This window comes from Leuciscus leuciscus (assembly GCF_965113295.1).
Source record: "Leuciscus leuciscus genome assembly, chromosome: 7".
Classification (NCBI taxonomy): domain Eukaryota; kingdom Metazoa; phylum Chordata; class Actinopteri; order Cypriniformes; family Leuciscidae; genus Leuciscus; species Leuciscus leuciscus.
In genome coordinates, this window is record NC_138731.1 from 18,447,553 (window position 1) to 18,474,490 (window position 26,938).

Consider the following 26,938-nt stretch of genomic DNA (forward strand, 5'->3'; position numbering starts at 1 on the left):
AACAATCAAATAAACCACCACTTTCAAACAATACCCTAAACAAGATAGAAAAGCAAGGAAAAGTAAAAAAGACTCACTCATAAGCTCCGATTCAATCACAATCGCTCCACTCACACTCAAACAATCACACGTCACACCGGAAGTGAGAGAGAGAGAGAGAGAGAGAGAGAGAGAGAGAGAGACAACATTAAGAGAGACACTTAGCTCATATTTTACTGTGAGCAGTCAGAAAGGGAATGGAGTGGAATGGTAAAATTATTACAATATACATCAACACCACTATAAAAAGTGCATCCTGTAAAATTATTGAAATAAATTTAGCTGTTTTGAGCTCCATTTGACTGCTTGAGCTCCAATCCAGAAAATATATGCATGTTCCCAGAACTCAACAGTATCACGGATACTTTTCACTTACAATTTTAGTGTCTTGGTTATGTCACACATGTAGTTTAATTGTCAACAGAAAAGAGAGTCTCAGTCCAGAACGATCAACTTTACACCCTCGTAAATAAGAGTTTGATGGGCGTTTAATTAACTAGTAAATTAATGGATCACAGTGTGTAAATTTCAAGCTGATACATGCATGATTTAATAAAGAACCTGCATGGATCAGTAAGAGCAGATGGACCTGAGATGGGCCTTATGTTGAGTGCGTGTGTGCGTGTGTGCGTGTGTGCGTGTGTGTGTGTGTGTGTGTGTGTGTGTGTGTGTGTGTTTATGTGTGTAACCCCTGCTTTGCATGTTTGTGAACATGCATAATGCAAAAGAATCATGCACCTTATTGCAATTTTATGAAGCCCTGATTTGCATTTTACTCCTGAAGACTTTGTGGATAAACACACTCATAAAAACACACGCATGAATAGTTTCCCTCATCTTCTCACACAAACAGACAGGGCTGTGGAGAGAGGGAGGGAAAACAATATGTGTTCTCTCTACATGTTGTCAATTACAAACAACCACGCTTAATTCAATCGCATTATGTATGTTTTACATTGTGAATGTTTCCTCCTTTTACTTCTACATTTGTCCAATGCCTTGTTACTGCAGAACAGTGTGGGCACGTTTCCCACATAATAACAAACGAGAGACAAATTAATGTGACAAGTGCCGCTATTGTTCACAATGGCTAGCCTGCCAAGTTAGGCTTCAGGGTTTTTTTTCAACACTGAGTCCATCGGGGGTCTTTCTCAAGTTACTGCAAACACTGAATAAGGAACATTGGACCTAAGAAACTTATTATATATTTTTTCTCCTTTGATAAATCAAAAAAGTCTGGTTCAAAGAGAGCTGTTTGGGCCAAACTTACTATTTTAATCCCTAATCCTTTTATCCCCTTGTGAAATGAAGTAAACTTTAGCATACTTCTAAAAAGAATACTTATTACGGAAATGTTATACTTTAAAATAATACTTAAAACGTGCACTAAATGTGATGTTTTCAGACATTTCATTGCTTGTTATTTAAAATGAAATGAAAATATATTGCATAGTTTAAACTTAAAGAGTAGGCTACTCTTTTGACAAACTTAAATATGACTTGTGTACATCTTTATATGAAATTTCATAATTTTGTACATTTAGTTCATTAAAAGTATATTCACTTTAAATGTGATATCAAATACCACACAACAGTTAAAATTATAATCAAATACATGTGCTTTATGTTAGTCAACACTTCAAAAGTGTACTTCTTCGAAGCATAACAAAAAATTATTAAAACACAATTAATGATATAAAATGTACTTTAAAGTTCAACTTTTAATTTATTATTACAAAGTGCATGTTTAAAGGTGTACATGTTATGAAACATCGTAATGAAAATGTACTCTTTCAGTACACTTAAGTGGCCTTTTATTTCAATAAATGATATTATCTGCAAGTCCATATACACACTACATACATAAATGGGTATAGGAAACACATACAACTAAGCACACTTCTTTTTCACAAGGGTTGTGTCAGTATTTTGACACAAATACACAATGACAAAAACCTTTGGTTCAGATGGCTGGAGATGGATTCAACCCGTAATTTGACTGTATTGAGCTGCTGGTTTGTTTATATACAGCGCTATATGAATGCAGCAGCATGCATTGCACAAATAAAATGGAATTATTGTATACTCAATTACTTCCAACAGTTCTCATTTGACATACATATACCTCCTTCACTCAAGCCTATCATTTGCTTATTGTGAGTTAGCATGGGCCAGTAATTCTCAGCCGATTACTAAGCTGTTGCATTGAGTTATTGACAGGCAGAGGACAGAAGCAGTAAGTAAGGTATTTTGATTTAATTTCCAGTCATTCTGGTAAAATCCTTGAATTGTTGCCCTGATTGACACATTCACAGCTCTGTATAATTGACCTTGCCACTAAATAAGGAGGCGAGCTGAGCGCTGAGACAGCAAAAACTGTTTTCTCTGAACATGTGAGGAAGGGAAAGGAATCCCTGTGGGACTTTTCCAAGGTCATGCACATGAGACCATTTATACGATGATGGTTTATGGGTTAAATTTGCTGAGACAAAAACACTGTGTTTAAGGTTTCCTTTAATGACCTGCAGAAGACAAGACAAGCTCGTTTTATATATTACATCGATTTTAGATTTTCATTTAGATTGTAAATATTAAGAGAGAATATAGTACCGGTCAAAAGTTTGGAAACATTACTATTTTTAATGTATTTGAAAGAAGTCTCTTATGCTCATCAAGCCTGCAATTATTTGATCAAAAATACAGAAAAAAAAAACAGTAATATTGTGAAATATTATAACAATTTAATATACTTTAAAATATAATGTATTTATGTGATGCAAAGCTGAATTCTTCAGTGTCACATGATCCTTTAGAAATTATAATATGCTGACTTATTATCAATTTTGGACACAGTTGTGCTGATTAATATTTGTTTTATAACCTGTGATACTCTTACACATTTATTTAAAATAGAAATATTTTGTAACAATATAACGTTTGGTTCAAATATTTGGGGTCAGTAATTTTTTCTTTCCTTTTTATTTAAAATAAATTTATACTTTTATTCAGCAACGATGTGTTAAATTGATCAAAAAATTGATAGAAGTGATAGTTTTGAATAAATGCTGTTATTTTTTACTTTTTATTCATCAATGAATCCTGAAAAAAAAAGCAGAGACTTCTTCCAAAAACATTAAAAAACTGTAATGTTTCCAAACGTTTGACATGTAGGCTAGCTATAGCCTATATCCTATCGACCCATTTTCAACTTTGTCACTTTGAGTGCATTGCAGCCTACATTATAACAATTCACTCAAAGCGAAGCAGACATGACAGAGAAATTCCAGCATAAAAGGGAGGAAAAGAAAAGAAAATGAGAAATAGAGTTCTTATAGCCTGTCATTGCCTTTTTTTCCCTTTTTTTTTTTTTTTTTTTTTTTTTTTTAAGTCAGAAGAGACATCTTTTCCCGGGAGGTGTGTGCTCTTATTGGGAAACGCACAGCTAGACAGTATTTCAGTTCATCTGAGAGGAGTATAAGCATCTATCTACGTACATAACCAGTCACTGACGTATTCAATCCTCAGCAGACCCTGCATCGCAACGTCATCACTGATAGCCTAACCCACCAAAAACTAGAGCAGAACTGATGCAGTGCTACACATACTGACACAGTTTCGCTGACATTTTACTGTTCTGGGTTGAAACGCTTCATTTAATTATGTTATAAATACAGCATGGAGTGAGAAACACTCCAGCGAGCGAGCGACGCGTAAACGGTGCGCATTGTAAGCTAACTTTGTTGTCGGGCGCAAGCAGTGTAGTTTCATTATGCAGTGCTCTCTGCTCCCGTGTAGTGTAAGGGGTGTTCTAGTACATTACACTGTGAAGGAGGAGTGCGAGGTAAAGGCAATGACCGGAAATAATCTTCTAGTGGAAGGCAAACACAAGACAAAAACACAGACGCACATACCCGTGAACGCTAGAGGCAGTCGCGTAATACAAGACGCATTCAGACTATAAAGCACTGGTTGCGTTACATAACGAGGATGCTCCGCAAACTTTCAGTTTTTTATAGTCCCACAGTTAAATGATTCGCCTCGAACCGAATGCGTCAACATAACGAGGTCAAGTCGTGGTGTAAAACGAAGTAGTAGCCTGGGCTATATGAGGATGGTCACGCGCATTGCTTATTAATTTTATGATGCGTCAGAGGAGAGATTCGAGATGATGTTTACTGACGTGATCTGGCTTGATCCCTTAATAATGAAATGCAAAAGATAATACTGATAGTAACATAATTGAGATAAGAATGTTATGTTAGGTGAAAATGGGTTTAAAACTTTTAGGCATAGCCTTATTCTCATTACAAAAACACAATGAGCTCACATAGGCTAATATTAACAATAGGAAATTACACTATAACACGGTGAACTTCACAATAGGCTAAGCTACAACGCATTCGATGGCGTATCAAAGGTTTGACTTTGCAAAATCATAAGCGAAATTAACTCACTCTCAATAACGAACAAACTGCCGAAAAACTTGCGCCCCGTAGTCAGTAGCCTAATTGTTTTAACCACCCCAGTTGTTCCCCAAAAGGAACCAAGAATATTAAAATCAAAGACTATTCACGGTCATTTTATTCCGTACTATTTTAATAAAATAACACTCATAGCGGCTCTCCGACCAGCGCGCGCAGTGGGTTGCGATCCTCTGACAATTCTCAGACACCTTTGGCTGTTCTAGTGGGGGGCGGAGCGGCGAAAAAGAGTAGACGTGATTGGTGCTCTCAGCTGTCAATCAGATACTTCCACCAATGAGCCCAATGAGCTGTTAAAAGAGGCGGATTCACAGGTACGCCTCCCCCGAAGGTTGCACCGCCTATTATGTGTGTGCGCGTATTTTTTCTTTCTTTTTCTTTTTTTTTTTTTTTGTAACCAAAGCTGGATGTGTAGGACGTCACATGTTGTTTTTCCTCTTCACTCCAGTCACTTAGCGATATGTGTTATTTACTGTTAAACCGCTCCTCGCAGCGAACGCGCACTCCGCGCCGGGTACAGAAGAGAGTCTGACAGGATTATATCTGACTGACAGCACAAGTTAAGGAAAAGTGAGAGTTTTTCTTCAGAGCATATGAGAATGGCGAGTCCGCCGCCGACAGAAGGACAGCTGATTTCAAATATGACAGTGAAGAACAACAACCACGTTAAGAAATGCGGCTATCTGAAGAAACAGAAGCACGGACACAAGCGCTTTTTCGTGCTGAGGGAGCCGAGCGAGGGCTCTCGCGCCCGGCTGGAGTATTACGAGAGCGAGAAGAAATGGAAAAACAAGTCGGCTGCTAAACGGGTTATACATTTGGACTCGTGCTTGAACATCAACAAGAGAGCCGATGCCAAACACAAACACCTGATCGCCCTTTACACCAAGGACGAGTATTTTGCCGTGGCTGCCGAAAACGAGCAGGAACAGGAGGACTGGTACACTGTCTTAACGGATTTAATGAACGAGGGGAAAGTGAGCGACGGCTCCGCTTCTAATTCAGCGTCATCCCTCGTCGGCTTTGATGAGGCGAGCTACGGCGTGATAACGCCCGTCACCGCTACTTACAAGGAGGTTTGGCAGGTCAATTTGAAATCTAAAGGACTCGGACAGAGCAGAAACTTAACGGGCGTTTACAGGCTGTGTTTATCCAGCCGGACCATCAGCTTCGTGAAACTCAACACGGAGGTGGCGTCGGTGATTTTACAGCTGATGAACATCCGCCGATGCGGACACTCGGACAGCTTTTTCTTCATCGAGGTGGGCCGGTCCGCTTCGATCGGACCCGGCGAGTTGTGGATGCAGGCGGACGATTCGGTGGTGGCGCAAAACATTCACGAGACTATTTTGGAGGCGATGAAAGCAATGAAAGAGATGTCAGAGTTCCGCCCGCGCAGCAAAAGCCAGTCCTCGGGTACCAACCCCATATCTGTGCCCACCAGGCGGCACTTTAACAACCTCCCGCCGAGTCAGACTGGGCTGACACGGCGCTCGCGCACCGACAGCATGGCAGCGACGTCTCCCGTGACAAAATTGACGTCCTGTAGGATCCGCACGGCAAGCGAGGGTGATGGTACCATAGGCAGCCCCATCAGCCCAGGCGTGAACAGGACGCATTTGAGCCGCTCTAACACAGTGACAGCTCGCCCATGCAGGACATTTGAGTCATCAACCCTGCAACATAGTAAATCCATGTGCATGCCTGTGTCTCACTCGCCTCCTTCAGCTGCCAGCCCTGTCAGCCTGTCAGGCCCTCGCCCATCCAGCTGCACCGCCTCCATTTCAGGCTCCCCCAGCGACGCTGGCTTCATCTCTTGCGATGAGTGCGGCTCCAGCCCGGGTGATATCCGGCACCTTTTAGCAGCAAACCGAAGCAACACACCCGAGTCGCTCGCTGGCACACCCCCCTCACAGGAGGGCAGCAACCTGTATGGATATATGATCATGGAAAGGCCGAACAGTTGTGGACGGCGAAGCGTCCGGGCGGCAGGCGAGGAGAGCGTAGGAGATCTGGAGAAAGCCTACAGGAAGAGGACACACTCTCTCACCATGCCTTACCAGAAGAGGGTGCCATCACAAGTGTCCTCTGCTTCGCTGGACGAGTACACGCTCATGAGAGCCACGCACACAACTGGGGGCCATTCGGGGCGCAGCTCTCACACCGCATCCCCAAAGCTCACATACCCTGAAGATTATGGGGACATTGAAATCGGATCGTTACTGAAAAGTTCCAGCGGTAATCTGGGCGACTGTGGCTACATGCCGATGACACCAGGTGTGTCTCCGCAAGGGGGGAAGACTGACAACTACATGCCCATGAGCCCAATGTGTGTTTCGGCTCCAAAGCAGATAATCAACCCCAGGACGCACCCCCTCACTATTGCGAATGGTTACAGAACCAATTCCCCCAGCAGTTGTTCTCTGGATGACAGCGGCTACATGAGGATGCTGTGCGGCTCTAAATTCTCCATCGACAGCTCAGATGGGAAACTGTCTAATGGTGAGTACCTCAACATGTCCCCTGTAGATTCAGTCACACCACCAGACTACTACCTGAGCCCCGAGTCTCCATGTCTCAGACAGCTTCACTTGTTTAACTCTTTGACCCGCTGTCATAAGCCCCAGCAGACGCTAAAGGATGCTGACAATGATCAGTATGTTGTCATGAATCCTCAGAGTCACAGGATAATAGAGGAATCAGTAAAAACAGCATCCCCCCCTACCCCATCTCCTCTAAGACAGAGCCGCACGGATAGCTTCATCCTCCTGCACAGGATAAGCCGTCCCACCCGCCTCTCCCTCGACACGCTCCGGACATTACCCAGTATGAACGAGCATCCCCTCCCCTCTGAGCCAAAAAGCCCTGGCGAGTACATAAACATAGACTTTGGACATGTTGCTGAAAGTTGCACTCCGCCCTCCATTACTTCCTCCGAGAGCTCAGCCTCATCCCTCGGATCATCTGCAGATCAGAGGACATCGCCCCTCCCTGATTACATGAACATAGACGTGAGTTCTCAGTCACCCAAATCTGGAAATGCCGCTCCGTCTAATGGTTTGGAGCCTTTGCCGGATCTCACATACTGCCCCACCCACCCTAAAGAAGAGGAGAAAGATGAAAGGTACCACCTCACGGCACAGGTGGCACCAGTGGGCCCAGTTGATAAAGCTAAAGACGATTACACAGAGATGACGTTCGGCGTGCCCGTTTCCCCTCCTGTCTCGCAGCCCTCAGAAGGTGGGCAGAACATCAGCCCATCCTCCTGCATGCAGAGGCTGACTGTGGATGAGACTGTGGGAGTGCCTGGCGTTGAAGCATTCCTGCTGCATGGTGCCACTTTGGCCCTGGTGGATCCCGACCGGGGTGCCAAAGTGATCCGTGCCGACCCCCAGGGACGCAGGCGGCACAGTTCAGAGACATTCTCCTCAACCACCACCGTAACACCAGTTTTTCCCTCTTTCGCACACGACGCCAGGCGGCACGGTTCAGCCTCTGTGGAGAACGTGTCTGTTTCTGTGAGGAACAGTGAAGGATCGGATGAAGAGTACAACAGTCCCATGTGCAGGGAGACATCGGCCGGCTTTCAGAATGGACTTAACTACATTGCCTTAAACTTGATGGATGGAGGACTTGCCAGCTGTGATTCGCTTGTCCGGTTCAAACCTGCCAGCTGCTGTAAAGAGGGCATCAATGGAATACATGCCAGTCCGTATGCCAGCCTTGGGTTCAAGGAGACGGCAACAACAGTAACAGGTAAGCTGAATTCATAAAAGACATAACTGGTGATGTTCAAACTCACAACCTTCATTAGTTAATGTTTACACTCATTCACTTAATTTCTTTCAAATGCTGTGCTCTGAAATGTTAGAATGATTTAGCTGTGTAACTCACTATAATATGACATGGCAACAATAACAACTGCATATTACTTGTGCACCAGATTAGCATGCCACGTGACAAATTTCCCTCTTATGTGAGAGAGCTAATTGAGCACCTTGAGTGTCAGAATGATGGAAATGCCTCTTTAAAAGCTGTGGCGCAGTTTTTATTCTCAGTGACTGATCGCTTCACCCGTCCCTGCAGGGATGAAAACAGCTCAGTTGAAGGTTTTTATTCATTCTTACTGGAGCTCCCTATTGATATTATTTTGTCAGTAGTGTAAGGATGACTGTGGGATGCGGTCAGTTTGAGAGTATGTAAATGTGAAAAAGAGAGATAATGTCAATAATTTAGTAAAATAAGAAACATTCCCAGTATTTGCATCATACTTTGTCTAATTCTCTGAACCAGAATTAGTCATTATGTTGTACTTGAGTGAACAGTAGCCCAGATAAAAACAAGTGAGTCAGTTGTTTATCAGTTTTCAGGTGGAGGGTTTCAGGGCTGGAATGCAGAATGTGTGCAAAGGTCGTCCAGAGAGGTTAACGCCGGCTTGTTTTTCCAACCTGCCAGGTTTCTTTTAAGGAACGACCCACCTTTTGTTTTTCGGCATGACTTGAAAAACAAAGTTGTTTGTGTAGCACAGAGATAAACGTATATGGGCTGACAGGCACAGATATGGACTCACGTGGAAGTCACACACTGAAATGAGTAGTAAGATAGGAGGTGTTGTTGTTAAGCGTAACTTTGTTTGAGTGGGGTTGTGTGAAGGGTGTATAAGTGTTAAAAAAAAGGAGTATGCTACACTTTAGTGAGACCCTTGCACTGAAAAAAAAAGTCAAGGTGAAGGACTGCACTTAAAGGACAGAGCGACTTATCTGATGAATGACACTTCACAAAAGAGTCTAGAAGCAGAAGCCTCTTAAAACAACACACATACAGACCATATAAGGCAAATAGACGGCATCCGGAGCTCAATTATGATCTCTAGGGTGTGTGAGTGTTTATGCTGGCGGAGCAGGTGTTTCTGCAGTTCTCTGTTTACCTCCACAAGAAGACAGAGCAGAAAGACGTAGCCGCAGGCCACAGAAGCCCTAGAACAGTGGGAGGAGACCACAAAGAAAACTCGCAGAAACATCGGCACACACTCACTAGAGCTCAGCCATCCAAGCCCTGTGATTGGTCACAGACAGCATTCCACCAAAACAAAAGATGAGCCACAGAGACAGAACACAGAGCTCTTATTTGTGTCGAATGGCCCGACAGTCTTCCTGATAGGGAACTTGCGCCGGTACGGGACCCATTGAGCAGAGACGAGAGCACGGATAGGCTGCGCTCTGTTTACTACGCCAACGTCTGTAATGCCACATTTCACTCCATCCCTCCTCCCGTCACTTTTTACACACTGATTTGAATAGTACATTTGTGAATGGGAAGCAGACACATACTTTGGCAAACATAACTACATATTTACACAGTGTGCAGGATGTTTGACTGAGGTTTATGACGGAGCCTCATCATTTTGGGCCGATTGGTTTTTGTCACGCTCTGTCTTTTTAAATGCAGCATTTTTCACATCTGCATCCTTACGGAGTCATTGAACAGCAAAATACTCCAGCAGTGCGTTGTAAACTAAATAGGTCCCCTCTGACCTGGCCTTGACGGCTATAGAGTGGGGCATAAAGAGCTCTGTGGGCATTGAAGCTTTCGCCTACCTTTTATTTCGTTAGATTGGATTCTTTCCATTTCTTCCCTACATAATAGCAATAGAGGAAAGAGTAAACACCGTCTTATTAGAAATGTACCATTAGCACATCTCAGAGAGCTGTGTGTGTGTCTGCGAGGGGCTTCCAGAGAATCATCCCTCCTGAGAATAGTGTGTGTGAGGGGCCGGGCCAGCAGATGGTGGGGGCCAGGGTCGTGCACCTGCCATTCCAAGCAGTGCACAGTGGTTATCAGGCCCATCAGAGCCCTGACAATACACTAATGATTAGCGGCCATCTGCTGCCCCACACAACAGTCCAGAGAGAGATATAGGGAGATACAGTCAGATAACCAGCAAAAACAGTTGGCACAATCTTGAAATAAAAGTGAAATCTCTTTTTTGTTGCAGACACACTGAGCCCCGCCCCTTCCCGCTTTGATAGACTTGATTTAATTGAAAGGTACAGCAGTGAAAGAAAGATTGTGTCTTTCAATTTGCCTGCTTTTATTTCTAGAGAAAAGACTCAGATGGCCATCCCCCATCACAACACTCACCTATTCCTTTGAATCCTAGTCTATTATCATACTATCTTTCTTTCTTCCATCATAAAACATTTTGTTTAATATTTCCTCTGATTATTGTTTTTTATATTTGAAGGACTATTTTCATTTCTTCATTTCTGTCTATCAGAAATCATCAGTCTGACTCTGCCTTCCCATCCCCTCTCTTCATGTCCTCTTTCACCTCTTAGTCTGTTGTTGTTGTCTCTGTAAGTATCTGCTATCGTTGCAGATTTTATAGTGTTAAACACATCCAAGATGTTCTGTGAAACGCTCTCACTGCTTCCCAATTTTAGCAGCACAGATAAGGCGGATTACATGCTGCCACAGATTAGACATTGTTGAGCAGCTTTGTTTGGTGACCAAGTAAATGACACACACAGCTGAATTTCACCCAAGGGTTATATTTCAAAATCAATAGAATGAAATAATAAATTATACTTGGCTTTATAGAAAATTAAGACAATTTTTTTATTGTGACATTATTTTCATGACAAAAACCTTCTCCCCCAGAAATATTGTAATAGTAAAAAAAAAAAAAAAAAACATGCTACCACAGTAATATTTGTTGTACATTACATTTTTGTGAAATTCACTCGCAAATGATACCTTCATTGTGCACACCATCTGTTTTTCTTGGGATAGTATGTATCTATAGGAAAGAGAAAAGTACTTTATGTCCCTCTGTCCTTGACTTACACATTCTCAGGTCAAATCTGGACAACACATTTGAGACCTCTCTCTCTCTCTCTCTCTCTCTCTCTCTCTCTCTCTCTCTCTCTCACACACACACACACACACACACACACAGTACATTCATCACTTTCTGCCATTTCTGTGTATGTGTGTAAAATATATAATATTTATAACATATGTTAATGCTATATGTTAACATCCTATAAATGTAACATTCCGTGTGTGTGTGGCAAAGAGTAGGATGTGGCAGGAAAATATCATTTGAAATCTGCATAGGATGCTCTTTAAGAGCACGTGCCGTGTGTGGGAATAATTGCATGGCATGTGGCCTGATTCTGAATGAATGCTCCTTTTCTTCCCCTGCTGAGCTAAGTCATCTGAGTGTGTGTGCGTGGAGCAGAATATGTAGTGATGCTTTACTCTCATCAAGTGAATTTAAATGGCTCCTTGGGTATTTGGATTTGTTTAAAGGAGGATGACTGTGAGATATGCACACACTTTCTTATTCATGGACTGGAGTTTATTTCCATATGTCCACTGAGCTCTGTTGGCTTAGTTGGATGTAGTGTTATGAGATTAGAACGTGACATTTACACATGAAGATCATCACGCCACGCATACAGTGCAACCTTTTGCCCTGCCTCTCCTCCCATAGCTGAGGATGACTGTCTGAGTCCCCGTCACTTTTAGTGTGGCATTATTAGCAATAAATATTTAGTTTTTGGATTCACTAACATAATTTAGTATGAATCTTAAAAATGAATACATGGTTGTTTGTTAAGCTGTGGCTTAGCAGTTGATTGAGCCATGGGAAAGAGACAATTACCGTACATTTATTTGAGAGAGTGAATCCCTTCAATTTAAATTTTGTGTGCCCATGTACGTCACTCCTGCTCCCTCAAACTTTCACCGAATTGCTACAAATCGCTGACAGTGTGAAAATCCCTAAAGGGAGTGACATTGGAAGATCCTACTGAGTGAGGATGAACAGAAACATTGTTATTTCTACCCCACGGGTTCAAACTGATACTCCCCTTCTATGATATATGAGACTAGCGTAGATAAATAAATTAGTAACACTAGCACATGTTTACAGTACAGACAGTCACTTTTTCTCTCTACTGTAAATGTGTGTGTGAGAGAGAGAGAGAGAGAGAGAGAGAGAGAGAGAGAGAGAGAGAGAGAGAGAGAGAGAGAGAGAGAGAACAGTTGTGTGTTATACTTATATGTGTGTGAGAACACCAGACTGTTCCTGGCTCGGCTGCAGGGGGGCTAAATTTAACCTGTGTGAAATAAATAAATAATGAGTCGCAGGACAAATGTGTGTGTGGAGAGGGGATATTTTTTTACGGATGGGGGCAGCGGGTTCACAGGATTTTTTTACTTGAACCAGCGTGGTCCAGATTACAGCTGCTTTAAATACCTGTGCCGATTTCTCACACGGGCACAGAAACCACAGTTTTAACACCGTAAAAAAATGTTAAGGAAGCAATATGTTGCACTAAGCTTAGATCTGAAGACTTTTATAGGTTGAGTGATTACTCTGAGAGACAAAACAAGAGGGAGAGAGATGGGGGAGGGAATTCAGGGTCAGAGGGTCCGATAAGACCTCACACTTCTGGTCTCCATCTGCTCTTACTGATATTTGAATTTGAGCATATTTATAATTAGCTTTGATATGTATTGATTTATATAAACTCATTGAGATTGTAAGAAGCAGCGTTTCCTACATAATTATGTTTTTGGTAATATTTAAAATGATTAAATTATTGAAAATGTTGCCTTGCCATCTAATTTCTTGGCATAACATAAACATCATTTATTTTGAATGTGGCGCTGTAGACAGTAGTGAATGCAGGACGCAGTTAATAAAGTTAGTTCAGGTCAGCATTTGACAGATAAAACGTTTAAAGTTCCTCCCTCTGCTCATTCATCAGTCTCCGTCTCTGTTGAGTGCTTGTCCCATGACCTCACTGCTTTTTCTTTCCCCCTCATTCATTGGCGCTGCTTTTTTTCTGCCTTTCCGGATCGGAATGGGACATCCATGGAATTGCCAAGCTTCCTCTTGCTTAATTAGCTCTGTGAAATTCAAGCTGGCTTCTGACCTCCACACATACACATACACTACATGACTCCGGATCTGTGGCATCAGTGTGAATGTGAGAATCAGCGAGACGGGAAAAGAGATCTCTGTCTGTTTCGAGTCTATTTATACACATGACGAAATCAGACCACCCGAAATGGTACTCTGAAGGTGATGATACACAGGGCAACTTTTTGAGCAATGTTGCTGGGCAATGAACGGCAATCAAATGAGAAACAAAGCCCACGACCAATCTAAATTATCCAGATAGAAATGTATTGCCCATTTTCATTGGGAAAGACAATCCCAACAATCGCTCGGCAAGATTGCCCAGTTGCCCTGCGTATCATCACCTTGAAAGTCTGTGTACGAGCAGCCAAGCTCAAGTTCACATAAAGGTTTCCACTGCGCTGTCATCATGTAAGAGTTTACGCTAATGTTTCTGTAGTCAATACAGCGTCTTTGTTTTAGTGGTGGTGTCTTTGAAGCACTTAGCAGTGTGGTGATTGTAAAGTAGGTCAGGTCATATAATGTCATTGTCCACTTAATGGTGACATTAAGCTGGACACACATGGCTGCTTTCATTGGGCCAAACTTATAAAACTCAAAATATTTGTTGTACTTTTTTGATTCACTAAAAATAATCAGACGATAAGAGTCAGTTGTTTGTGAATCGGACTACACTTGTTTTGCTGTATGTTTTTAATTCACTAAAAAAAGAATTGGTTCATAAGAGTCATTTGTAGTGAATCAGACATTTTTGCAGAGATCTTTTCAAAGTAAAAGAATAATCGTGGGACTTTAAATTCACCATGAAATCAAAATGGACAATTCAGATTTTTTTATGGAATATTGCAGTGTTTATTATAAATTATTTTAGTGTATTTTTTATATTTTTATTTCATGTTCCCTCATAATATTTAATCAAAATAACTCCCCCTCCCTCTTGAAACGACATCAGTTCTCTTGTCTGATGACGTGTTTACTGGCATGATGGCGGGTAAACCTGTCAATCATATGAGATCACAGCAATAGCAAACCACAACCATCCAACCAATTCCAGATGGAAAAAATCAAGTCCCGCCCTAAATTTTTTTCTTGTTTGAGTAGTCGTTTCAATCGGTTATACGTCCCAATAGGGAAGAAAACACAACTTCTGTTGACTTTACTCTAAGAAAATAAAAAAAAACCTTAATGTACATTAATGCTGTTGTTACTCTTGTAGATATGGGTTTGTCATTGGTGTTTGGCTGTGGGATTTTTATTTTTTACCATCAGTGTGAGTGAAACGTGTTTTCTGCTGTTTTTCCCACAGTCGGTCTAGTTAAAAGGACAACAGGAAAGCACCTACTCCCCTTTCTCTTTCTCTTTCTTCACTAGTTGGCCGTGAGCAAACAGATCTGTCAGCACTTAACTGCAAGAGTAATACTTCGTAATACCACACAGAGGGGAGGTATCAAAGAGCAAGAAAAGATGAGGCACTTTACGAGCGTGAAAGCTTGACCTCTCGCTGGCCCCTCCTCCCTTACTTTACCCAGCTTTCTGTGAGAGAATGCATCCCTACTGACGTTCATGGGAATTACTTCCATCCTGGTCAGAGTGGATGTTGTGATATCGGACTCACATGCGGAAGTGTTCGGAATGTGCGCGGGCAGTTCAGATAATGGGAGCGATTATGGTGTGCAATATAGCCGATGGCTGTGAATTAAGGGTTTGTTAAGTGTGTGTGAGAGCGAGTCTTGCTCTATGAAAACAGCTCTTGTTCTAGGCGGATGAAAAGCAGGAGGAGGAGATTGGAGGGGGGTGGGCGGCGCTAGCGCTAGCGCACGGACTGAGAGGACAGACCCACGAAAGGGTTTGTGTTAGCAGAGACTTCCGCCCAGTGTGAGGCCTACATGCAAATGAAATCTCACAAACAAGTACAGCGGGTGAGAGGTCAGGAAAGCGATCTAGTCTCGTAAACAGAACCCAGACACCAGCGAGAGACAGAAGCAAATTGTCAAATGACACTGTAATATTTACACTTCAAACGTAAAGCTGATGTGTGTAATTTATTTTCTCTTTTATGAGAACGTACACACACTTGCTGTGTTACACATCTCTGCTCATCTGATTATTGTTGCACACAAGCAATTGTGTCATATCTTGCTATGTTTCATGTACAGTTAAACAGGAGGAACTCCATTGTTCTGCATTTGGCTGTTTATGAGCACCAGAAAGCATGTGGTTTTAAAGTTTGTGAGACCAAAGGCCCCAAAATATGATCTTGCCAGAAACCAGCTTTCTAAAATTGCGTGGTCTATAAAGACCCATTAATACAGTGAGAGAAAAATATTAAGCATCATATTGTAAAGTCAACAAGGTGTTTCCATAATTAAATATGGTTTAAATTGACATTATATCAAAGCCATAGCAAATGGTTAACATATCTGGAGAACATTTACTATAAGTATTAACATCATTTTATAATTTTTCTCTGACAGATTTAACAGTGATCAGTGCAAACCCAGGTAGCAACATAGGCTACGTTCACACTGCAGGGCTTAATGCTCAATTCCGATTTTTTTGAAAAAATGCGATTTTTTTGCAAGGCCGTTCACATTTCCAATTAAATGCGACCTTTTGTGATCTCCTGTGTGAACGTGAAATGACCCAGAAGTGACCCGCATGCGCAGAAGAGTACTCAACGGTCAACGACGTCACTTGTTGTTTGCGGAAGTAGGCAAGTAGCTAAACTTTAACTGTGATTCTCTCACACACACACACACACGAGCGCGCGCAGCGACCGTTACACAAGAGCCAGACAGCAGCCGCTGACCTATCTAATATCAGATTCAGCACAAATAAGTTAACATAACGTATATATAATGGCCGTGGGCTTTTTTTATTAATTTTTTTATTAACGGGCTCGTCGAGGTCGACCCGTTCGGCAGATTTACCTCAGCTCGACGAATATGCAGTCCGTTTTCAAACCGACGACTACTTCAACGCAGGATTATGACGTTTTTCGCGTATCAATGACGTGCGGGTCGGATAAATGCGACCTGGCCGTTCAGACTGAAGTCGCATTTGAAAAGATCGGATATGTATCGGATTTGGGACCACATACCCAAGTGGCCTGGGTCGCATTTGAAAAGATCGGATCTGTGTCGTTCAGACTGTCATGAAAAGATCAGATACAGGTCGCATAGGGGCCAGAAAATCGGAATTGGGTCGTTTCAGCCTGCAGTGTGAACGTAGCCATAGTGTCGGCCCAGATCTGGCCCACATCTGGCCCACATCTGGTACTTGTTGAATCCACAAGATCTGGGCCGATACTATGTTGCTGTCTGGGAACCCTCTTTTTACGTTAAAAAAACACTGTCAGGATTTACTAAAGACACTTTTTTTTTTTTTTTTTTTTGGGCTGACCTTATTGCATATGCATTTGTAAGAGTTTCCCTTTCAGATGCAAAATTTATGGGAGGAGAATATTTAAATAAATCATGCAATGTGATTTACTAAGATTTGTAGTATTCCGTTTAATGGCATTTGCACCATTATTTAATGCCAAAAAAGCATGTCTTGCCCATTTTGCACTTTGACATTTTTAGCAAATTAGACTTCAATATTTAAATAGCATGGATATTGCTGAACATCTAAGGCTGTGTTGTGTCAGCGTATGGCCGGCTCTTGTGCTCTTTCCGTCAGCTGCACAGAGCTAAATGTCAGCGAGTGTTTCCCATAGTCTGTCTCTGAGCACCTGCCACTTCTGTTGCTCGTAGCAAAAGAGCGCGCATTCCTTACTTGGTAAAGGAGAGCACATGAACAGCAGCGAGAACGAGACAGAGGGAGTGTGTAACCTTTTATCCCCCGCTAGCCAGTTTCATTCCTCATGTATAAATCACATACGGATGGTAATGGAAAAACACACGCCTCTCAGTGAAAAGGGAACATTTTTCCAGACAAAGCACAGAGGAATATGATAGTATTTCAGAAAAATGCCGTAACATTAGCGAATGCCCATAAAAGGCTGTTGTGTTGCGCGACGTCAACGTGATCACGTTGATCTCGGGGAACAGTGTGTTTTATTGGTTTGTGTTGCTTTCCTTCTCTGTCTTTATAGACATCACATTAATGTGCTTCTTTTTCTCTCTTGTTTCTTGCAGACTAAACAGAGCCAGTCTTCTCATAAAGGCTCCGTTGTCCACGTCGAGAGCAAGGGACGAGTGAAGGAGAGGAGGCGCTCGTGTGGACAGATGGACCACGTTGCTGCTGAACCAGGCCTCCGCTGATCTTTGACCTCCCAAATGCATTCGAATGGCCGTCGTCACGGCAACACAGACACTTGACCCCAGCGCGAGGCACGACGAAGACTCGCAGACACAGAGGCGGGACTTCCTGTCCATCTGTCACTCACTACAATCTCTTCAATTTTTGTGTTACGGACCTTTTTCCACTGGTTTTGTTACGAGCTCTGGACTTCGAGTGGCCAGTGTCCCTCAACCCCCTAAAACCTGTGAACCAAAACATCTGATCTGCACACGCACGCATACACCCGTCGCACTTATTTATTTCCCCCCGCGTGTGGCGGCACGAGTGCGTGTGAGCGCACGGGTGGTTGCAACACTGCACAGAGGTGGCATTTCAGAAATTTACTCAACAATTCGAAATCAGACACACAAAAAAGCAGTCACTTGAAAACCCTACCTCAGAACGAGCCAGGTTATGACTTACAAAAATCTATATATTGAGAAATTAATTTATTTTTCCAAGTGAATGTTTTCATAAAAAAACACCAATCCAAAGCCTTACTGACTGTACTGTCAAACAGTGTTTCCTGGAGGACCTGCGTATACACTCACAAGAGTATCAAAGATTACTGTTTGCCATGATAACTGAATGTCTTGCAGTGCAGCGGAGGAAGTTCCTGCGCTGCAATCAAAGATCTATTAATGTTATTTTGCATTCTACACAGATATTTAAAGGATTTTAATGAAATAATATTTATCAGAGCTGGTAAAGGACCGGGCCTTCCGCCCGCAATCCCGCATATATGCAAAGCAGGCTTCCATAAAGGAGGAGTTATTCGTTTTGGAACGAAGCCACACGCGATTAACACACGCTAGATGAATGATGTCGTGCGCCTCAGGTCAGAGAGAGGAGCATCTCTCTCGCCAAGCCTAGGCATGCTAGCACACCGTCTTTAAACCTTAACAGCCCAGAAGCCTCTGCGGACTTGCCCCCTCTCACTGCTCTGAACACACAGGCTTCCCTTTGCCTTACATACACACCCGTCGCCGTTCCAGAGAGTGATAGATTTAGGGACGTCTCAGAAGGCCTGACACCATTAATGCTGCTCCCTACTGTCAGACAGGGATAGACTCGTCAGAACCAATGCTTTGTCTTGCACTTACAAACTCCTTAGATTGTAACACAAGACACTTTTGAATGTAGAGTATTCCGGAGATCTCCACAGGAGACGAAACGCACGGCCTAAACATCCACAAACAGACTGATACCGAGGCAGAGTTGTTCAGATCGACTTGTACAACACACACACAACTTGACTTAAGTATATGAAAAAGTTTGCCTAGAAGGCTGTACATAATGTATAAAGAGATTGCAACTGACATTTTTAAGTTAAAGATTATAACTTATTTCTTTTTGTATGTATATATATATACGGTACGTGTTTGAATGAATTTCCCAATGAATTTCCCCCCAAACAACTAAAGCACTAATGAAGGTACATGCCAAAGGCAAACTTTGAGCCTGGCGTTTTTCTTTTCTAATTCTTTAGTACGTTTGTAAAAGTATGTACACTGTACGATAGATGCCACTTCAAGGATATTTGATAATGCTATAATATAAAAGAAAAAAGAAAAAAAAAAGAATTCTTTGAATAATGCTTGATATTACGAAAATAGGTACAAATCCACAAATGGCATATGCAATATTTACATTTTTTTAAAGATTAGTTTACAGAAAGGAACCAAATGTATAAATACTGTGTTAATATATTTAAAACCGTAAGAAAGTTTTTTGCTGTACAACTTTTTCTGCCAACTTTAAATGGAAAAGTGTTTTTTTTTCTTCTTCTTCTACTTCATCTTTGCTATTGAATCCTAACAGTAATTTCAACAGTGTTCTTTTGCGAATGCTGTTTCACAGTATCGAAATCTTGAATATTTCAATGCCTGAGCGAGTTTTTTTTCTTTTTTTTCTGTGTCTTCCATTGTATATACTTCATATTCTTTGCATTGTGATGCTACTTAGAAATGATAATTTAAACTTAGTGTAATTAGCATTGCTTTAGAAACTGTATTGATTCTGAATAGCCACATGCAATAAAAAGTAACATTATTTAAGAAGCTCAGTCTCTCTGCTCATGTCTCTTTCATAGCTTACAAATGACACTATACTTGTGTGACTTCCTGAGAGCAACCTGGCTCAGCCAGACAGCAGATGTCTTCATTCATCATCTGAGTACCTTCTCGTCACACACTAACACTCTCAACACATTCAGCTTAAGCGATGTAACTTTCAAGGAGTCTGTGAGCTTAATTGAAACGCAGACTAAACAAATAGCCTGAGTTCATGAAGACACTCATAATAGCTTCAGTCTGATCCACTGCCTGACCCAGAATACATAAAGGGATTATGAATTTTCACGCCCAAAGCCATATGATGAAGGATTATTAATTCTCAGGCCCCTGCTAATTAAAATGGTAATTAAGTCTAGGGGTAAGATGGAATTGCACAGTCTGGTCAGTGCCAGCAGGGTGGGGGTTGGCGGTGGGCGACTAAAGGATCAAAATGAACAGGTCTGTGATCTGTACTGCGCCGCCTCAGCAGATGCAAGGGTTCCTGGGTTCACTCTGCCTACTTTCTGTGTCAGGACTCCCTGATATGTTCGGTCAGCATGTCCTGACTGATGAGTTCATTTGAATTCATAGTTTACACGTGACATCACAGCGTTATAGGAAGGCCCACATGGAGGGCTTTAATTACAACAAAGCTTTACTTAATTGCCTGGCAGTTATTTGTTCCAGGTTTGTACTACAAATGTAGTTAGAGAGTAATACTAAAAGACCAAAAGACCTTGTTGATGATGCATATATACAGGCGTGCAGATAAACCCAGAATTTAAATGCAACGCAGTTCCTCATAAGCGTTTTTCCATTGAAAATCATTATAAAGACAACGCTTAACCATTTGGCACGTTGCACTCATATTCTGGGCTTATCTGCTCACCCATATAGATTATGCATCATCAATAAGATGTAGCCTATATTGAATTTGGTCTTTGAATATCTCTGATTTTGCACATTACGGCACTTTAAGTGTTTTTCACATCAAGCATTTTAGAACGTCTCACTTTTTTTAGTGATTAAAATACTGCAGCATTTTGTTCACGTTTTAGTTTTTCTTCTTTTGATAGGTGATCTATATTTGTGCCTTGAAACAAATGGAAAAATTGACAGGCCTGTGCTGCAGTTCTATGGCCATTGTGCCCTCCAGGTCTCCATGCCAGTCACATGACTGAAAGCTTTGACGTTTCTCACAAACGTCTGCCTCGCAATTTCAGAATTGGTAAACGTATTGTCTTTTTGGAACCGCCAAGTCTCAACTGGGCAAGCCAGATTCACTTTTCTGATATACTCTGTGTGTGTGTGTGTGTGTGTGTGTGTGTGTGTGTGTGTGTGTGTGTGTGTGTGTGTGTGTGTGTGTGTGTGTGTGTGTGTGTGTGTGTGTGTGTGTGTGTGTGTGTGTGTGTGTGTGTGTGTGTGTGTGTGTGTGTGTGTGTGTGTGTGTGTGTGTGTGTGTGTGTGTGTGTGTGTGTGACACCATGAGCTGTTAGAGAGTCCCTGTAAGAAACGGCTTCCCTCAACACGCTGACAATCCCATCATCCATCACAGCCCTCGTCAGCTACAAACAGCTCGTTTGGACCAATTAAGCACGCTAATTGATCTTATTAAATAATAAAAGGCAATGGATGATTGAAATTACCCCGTAGACGGGGGAATGGATTCTCCAACTTGATGAAGGAGAACTGACAGTGTTTACTATAAATACTGCGACACATTATATTATGCAAAAAACACTTGAATCCCAAGTTCAAGTTTTACAAGCTCATACACATGCACATACACATACAAGCTCAATGCTATAGTCTTTGTGGTAATAATATAATATATGAATAATATTTTCATTATGCTCTAAAGTAAGATACATAGCAGGCTGCTCCAAGGAGACTGTCCCTGTAATTATATATATATATATATATATATATATATATATATATATATACACTCACCTAAAGGATAATTAGGAACACCATACTAATACTGTGTTTGACCCCCTTTCGCCTTCAGAACTGCCTTAATTCTACGTGGCATTGATTCAACAAGGTGCTGAAAGCATTCTTTAGAAATGTTGGCCCATATTGATAGGATAGCATCTTGCAGTTAATGGAGATTTGTGGGATGCACATCCAGGGCACGAAGCTCCCATTCCACCACATCCCAAAGATGCTCTATTGGGTTGAGATCTGGTGACTGTGGGGGCCATTTTAGTACAGTGAACTCATTGTCATGTTCAAGAAACCAATTTGAAATGATTCGAGCTTTGTGACATGGTGCATTATCCTGCTGGAAGTAGCCATCAGAGGATGGGTACATGGTGGTCATAAAGGGATGGACATGGTCAGAAACAATGCTCAGGTAGGCCGTGGCATTTAAACGATGCCCAATTGGCACTAAGGGGCCTAAAGTGTGCCAAGAAAACATCCCCCACACCATTACACCACCACCACCAGCCTGCACAGTGGTAACAAGGCATGTGGGATCCATGTTCTCATTCTGTTTACGCCAAATTCTGACTCTACCATCTGAATGTCTCAACAGAAATCGAGATTCATCAGACCAGGCAACTTTTTTCCAGTCTTCAACTGTCCAATTTTGGTGAGCTCGTGCAAATTGTAGCCTCTTTTTCCTATTTGTAGTGGAGATGAGTGGTACCCGGTGGGGTCTTCTGCTGTTGTAGCCCATCCGCCTCAAGGTTGTGCGTGTTGTGGCTTCACAAATGCTTTGCTGCATACCTCGGTTGTAACGAGTGGTTATTTCAGTCAAAGTTGCTCTTCTATCAGCTTGAATCAGTCGGCCCATTCTCCTCTGACCTCTAGCATCAACAAGGCATTTTCGCCCACAGGACTGCCGCATACTGGATGTTTTTCCCTTTTCACACCATTCTTTGTAAACCCTAGAAATGATTGTGCGTGAAAATCCCAGTAACTGAGCAGATTGTGAAATACTCAGACCGGCCCGTCTGTCACCAACAACCATGCCACGCTCAAAATTGCTTAAATCACCTTTCGTTCCCATTCTGACATTCAGTTTGAAGTTCAGGAGATTGTCTTGACCAGGACCACACCCCTAAATGCATTGAAGCAACTGCCATGTGATTGGTTGATTAGATAATTGCATTAATGAGAAATTGAACAGGTGTTCCTAATAATCCTTTAGGTGAGTGTATATATATATAGGTAGTTGTTGAGTTTATGTATTGGTTAGGATTAAGGGATGTAGAATATGGTCATGCAGAAAAAGGCATTGATATGTGCTTTATAAGTACTAATAAACAGCCAATATCCTAGTAATATGCATGCTAATAAGCAACTAGTTAATAGTGAGAACTGGACCTTAATCTAAAGCGTTACCAAGAATTTTAATGGAACTACATATTTTAAAATTTAAATATTTTAATTCATTTATTTTTGTGCTATAACAGCATACGCATATGTCATTAAATTCATCTGTAACCAACAACTTATTGATCAAATGGATATGTTCCATTTTACAGACAGAAAAATCTCAGAAAAATAAGCAATGGACATCTCAAAAGAGAAATTCTTCCAAAGTGGTCATACTTTTTCCTTTTCCTAGAAAAGTAAAACCCCCAGACTGTAAACCCTTTTAAAGCACCACTGAGGGCTCTTGTCAGAATGTCCTGGGGTCAAATCTATACAACTCATTAAAGTAACTATGCTGATCTAGGGTCATTTTCAGTTTCATATTATATCCCTATGCCGGTTGGAGTGTGTGCTGATACTGCTGTGTAATGAGCTTTAATAAAGAGAGAGAGAGAGAGAGAGAGAGAGAGAGAGAGAGAGAGAGAGAGAGAGAGAGAGAGAGAGAGAGAGAGAGAGAGAGAGAGAGAGAGAGAGAGAGAGTAGGCCCTACAAGCCATCTGAGGGTTAAACTAATCATGTTAAGTGTATGAGACATGCTAAAGTGCAACATATTAGTTAGACATTATTTGGTTAGACTTAGTCCCAAAATGACCATATATACTACACGGTACCCTAGAGGGACTGGAACAGCTAATGGTGCAGAAGGAATCGAGGTTTCTGAACACTTGTGTTATAATATAGCTGTGTATGTAGGCTATGTGTGTAGTGTGTTGCTCTATACTCCTGCTTCACTTAAAGGTCACATGGTTTCACTGCCTGAACTTTTGGCCAGAATTACATAGAGCTCAAACTGGCCTGTTCCAGCTTAATGTGGACATCATGCAGTACTCAAGGTTTAAGTGTTAAGCGATACAGTGAAACTCTCTCAGCTGCTCTCAGACCTTCCAAGAAGTTAACCTGTCTAAACCAGTTTTTGTGGTCACAGTTTTGATTAACTGCCATTTTTATCAGAATAGTCATGGCATGAAACAGTGTGGGCAGTGGAAGTTATAACAGAACATTTATTTTCCTTCAACATGCACAGACATTTGTGATTTTTGTCTTGAAATGATCATTGAAGTAATACAAGTTTGTAATATACTATATTTTAAAGATTCAAACTTTTGTAACTAGTATTAGCCTACTATTGCCATCAACTTCAGCTAGAGTGTTAGCAGCATGCTATGCTAACTTTTTACTGCCTAACAATAAAAAAAAATGTAGCCTATGTTTAAAATCAAAGGCTAATGCTTTAAACAGTAGAAGAAAATAATTGGGCATCAAAATACCTTAAAATATCAAACTTTTTTTCTCAGACAGAGAGTGACTGTATTGAGCATGTTCTGTATTAAGTCGAAATCCAGTCATTTTAATTAAAAAAAATTGTGTGAGGGTGAAATATTTCCAGATTTCGCAACGGGTTCAAGTTGGTCACACGGAATTTCCGCACCGACCAATTGAAAACCGAATATTTTCGCCTGAAAATGTTCTCACTAATCCAGTTCATTTGTTCAAAACATTAAAGACCTTTTTTTCCTCATTTATTGTTCTCTGAGACATATGAAAGTCATAGCATGTGTTGCTCAGTAATTGTGCTGGTGTTTTCCGTGGTGAGGTTTTTCAGCTGATTCATGTTGTTTGCCTGTTAAAGGACTTTCAGCATTGCGTAAGTGCTAGAATATTGGGTTTTTTTCTGCTTCTGTTGTGAAGGCAGGCTCAGCGGAGGGATTAGTCCTCTCCCACCCTCCCTCTCTCGCTCTTGCTATGTCTCTCGCTTGCTTTCTGCTACTTTGCAGGCCAGATCTGACCTGCAGAGACTCGCCAGACAGACAGATGAACTATCAAAGACACCCTCGTTCACTGTCTGACTCCTTTGCTCTGTCCGTCTATCTGTCTGGCAAACAGATGCCGATAAAAGCCAGGCAGAGTAATGGGGTTGCTCCATACACACATGCGATGAACAAAGACAGCACGAGATGTGCAAAGAGCTCATGAGACTGAAAACAGACAAACACAAACACCTGAGCACACCTGGGATGACTCACTATCAACTTGGCCGACATTCAGGGGTGAGATCATGGTCCCCTCCCCCCCTCTCTTTTTCCTCTTTTGCCTCTTTTGCCTTTGTTGTTGTTCCCAGAACTCTGTGGAGCAGCAGGGAGGGGCGGGGCTTAGATAGGCCCCGCCCACAGCTCACCTGTTTCAACTTATAAACAAGATGACTTAATGTGCTTGTGTGTGTGTGTAAGAGAGAGCGAGAGAGAGAGAGAGAGAGAGAGAGAGAGAGCAAGAGAGAGAGAGAGAGAGAGAGAGAGAGAGAGAGAGAGAGAGAGAGAGAGAGAGAGAGAGAGAGAGAGAGAGAGAGAGAGAGAGAGAGAGAGAGAGATTGTTTTGTCCCAGTTTATATTAGGTGAATCATAGGAACACAGGTGAGAACAGTACCTCGCACAACCTTTACAGTTTTTCTCAATCGCTTTGGCACATTTTTCACAACTGTTATGTGAAAACGTCACAACTGTTTGTGGGAACAACAGAACTCGTCTGTCTGCAAAATGTAGTATCTCACCCAAAATATTGTGTTCATGCTTCGAAACTTAGTTATTGTGTCAGTAAATTGGCCAATGCCACCAAAATGAAAAGTGTTTTTGTCATCGTGTGTGAGCCACATCAGTCAAAATGTTTAGATTTATTTATTTTTTCTCACTTGGGAAATATTTGTTATGTACAGTATTCATGTTTTTGTTGACACTGACTGCTTTCTATACTATACAAGAATGTCAGTTTTGTCTAGCTATATGATCTTTGTGTGTATTTTTTTTTTTTTTTTGCAGAAATGTGTTACATGTAAACTGAAAATTCACAGTTAAACATTATTTGGAGACTTTTAGCAACTTTTGAAAAGCAAACATTTTCCCTTTGAATTACACTAAAATGATTTACTCCGTCACACACTTATAACTCTATCACACACGTGATTGCAAAAGTGTATTGTGTGTGACATCAGCGGTATGTGACAGCTCAGCTGCAGTCATGTGTGTGTTCAAAGAGACAAACATAATTTCTGTCAAATCATTTAAACACAGAGAGCATTCAGAGCATTTAAGAGTACAATTGTTTGGTTAGGAAGTCACAGTTTAAAAAAGGTGATTTAGAACAACAACAACAACAACAACAAAAAACATGTTACGATAGTAAAAAACAACAACATCTAAAGTAATACATTTCACATATTTTTTGCTAAGAAGTTAATTTGAGTAATGTCACTGTGTATTCTGTATTTTTATGTCATTATATATTGATGTCATCACGCAATGACATCACAACATCGTTTAGCAACTTTCAGCAACAAATCGACCTACCTTTAGCAACTTCTCCTGTAAATCAGTCAGCAACAGTGAACTTTATTTGTATTTTCATAAGCCATCAAGGAACATCAATATTCACAATTTTCAAGATTTTATTATATTTCCCACTATTTTCCGTGCATTTTGGGGAAAAGCTCAAAATCCTTTGAGCTGCTGGCACATCTTACCCCAAAGTACGCAAAATTCTTTATGTGATAAAAATGAATGACATAATACCTTTAGCCAAACGTTTGGGTACAGTAAGATATTTTATTTATATCTTTTTAAAACAAATTTCATTTAGCAAGGTCATTTTAAAATGATGAAAAGTTGCATATTACAAATTTCTTTCTTGTTGAGCGAGCTATTTAATTTGGTTATGAGATGTAATAAATGCTTTTGTTCTTTCTATTCATCAAAAAATGTATCACAGTT

General features: G+C 41.3%; 1 protein-coding gene and 1 long non-coding RNA gene across 2 annotated transcripts; both read left to right on the plus strand.

Moving 5' to 3' along the window:
- The first annotated feature begins 4,916 nt into the window (after positions 1 to 4,916).
- Positions 4,917 to 19,799, plus strand: irs2b (insulin receptor substrate 2b). Its single transcript, XM_082175797.1, has 2 exons — positions 4,917 to 8,276; positions 17,595 to 19,799. Exons 1-2 carry the CDS (start codon positions 5,114 to 5,116, stop codon positions 17,597 to 17,599), a joined length of 3,168 nt encoding a protein of 1,055 aa, XP_082031923.1. The 5' UTR covers positions 4,917 to 5,113; the 3' UTR covers positions 17,600 to 19,799.
- Positions 19,800 to 21,716: 1,917 nt separating this feature from the next.
- LOC309503204 lies at positions 21,717 to 22,970 on the plus strand. Its single transcript, XR_014207566.1, has 2 exons — positions 21,717 to 22,543; positions 22,578 to 22,970. It is a non-coding gene; the product is annotated as an uncharacterized lncRNA (long non-coding RNA).
- Positions 22,971 to 26,938: the final 3,968 nt, after the last annotated feature.

Bases quoted from the DNA above. Each gene is read 5' to 3' on its own strand.
- irs2b (XM_082175797.1), top strand. From the start codon at position 5,114: ATGAGAATGGCGAGTCCGCCGCCGACAGAAGGACAGCTGATTTCAAAT.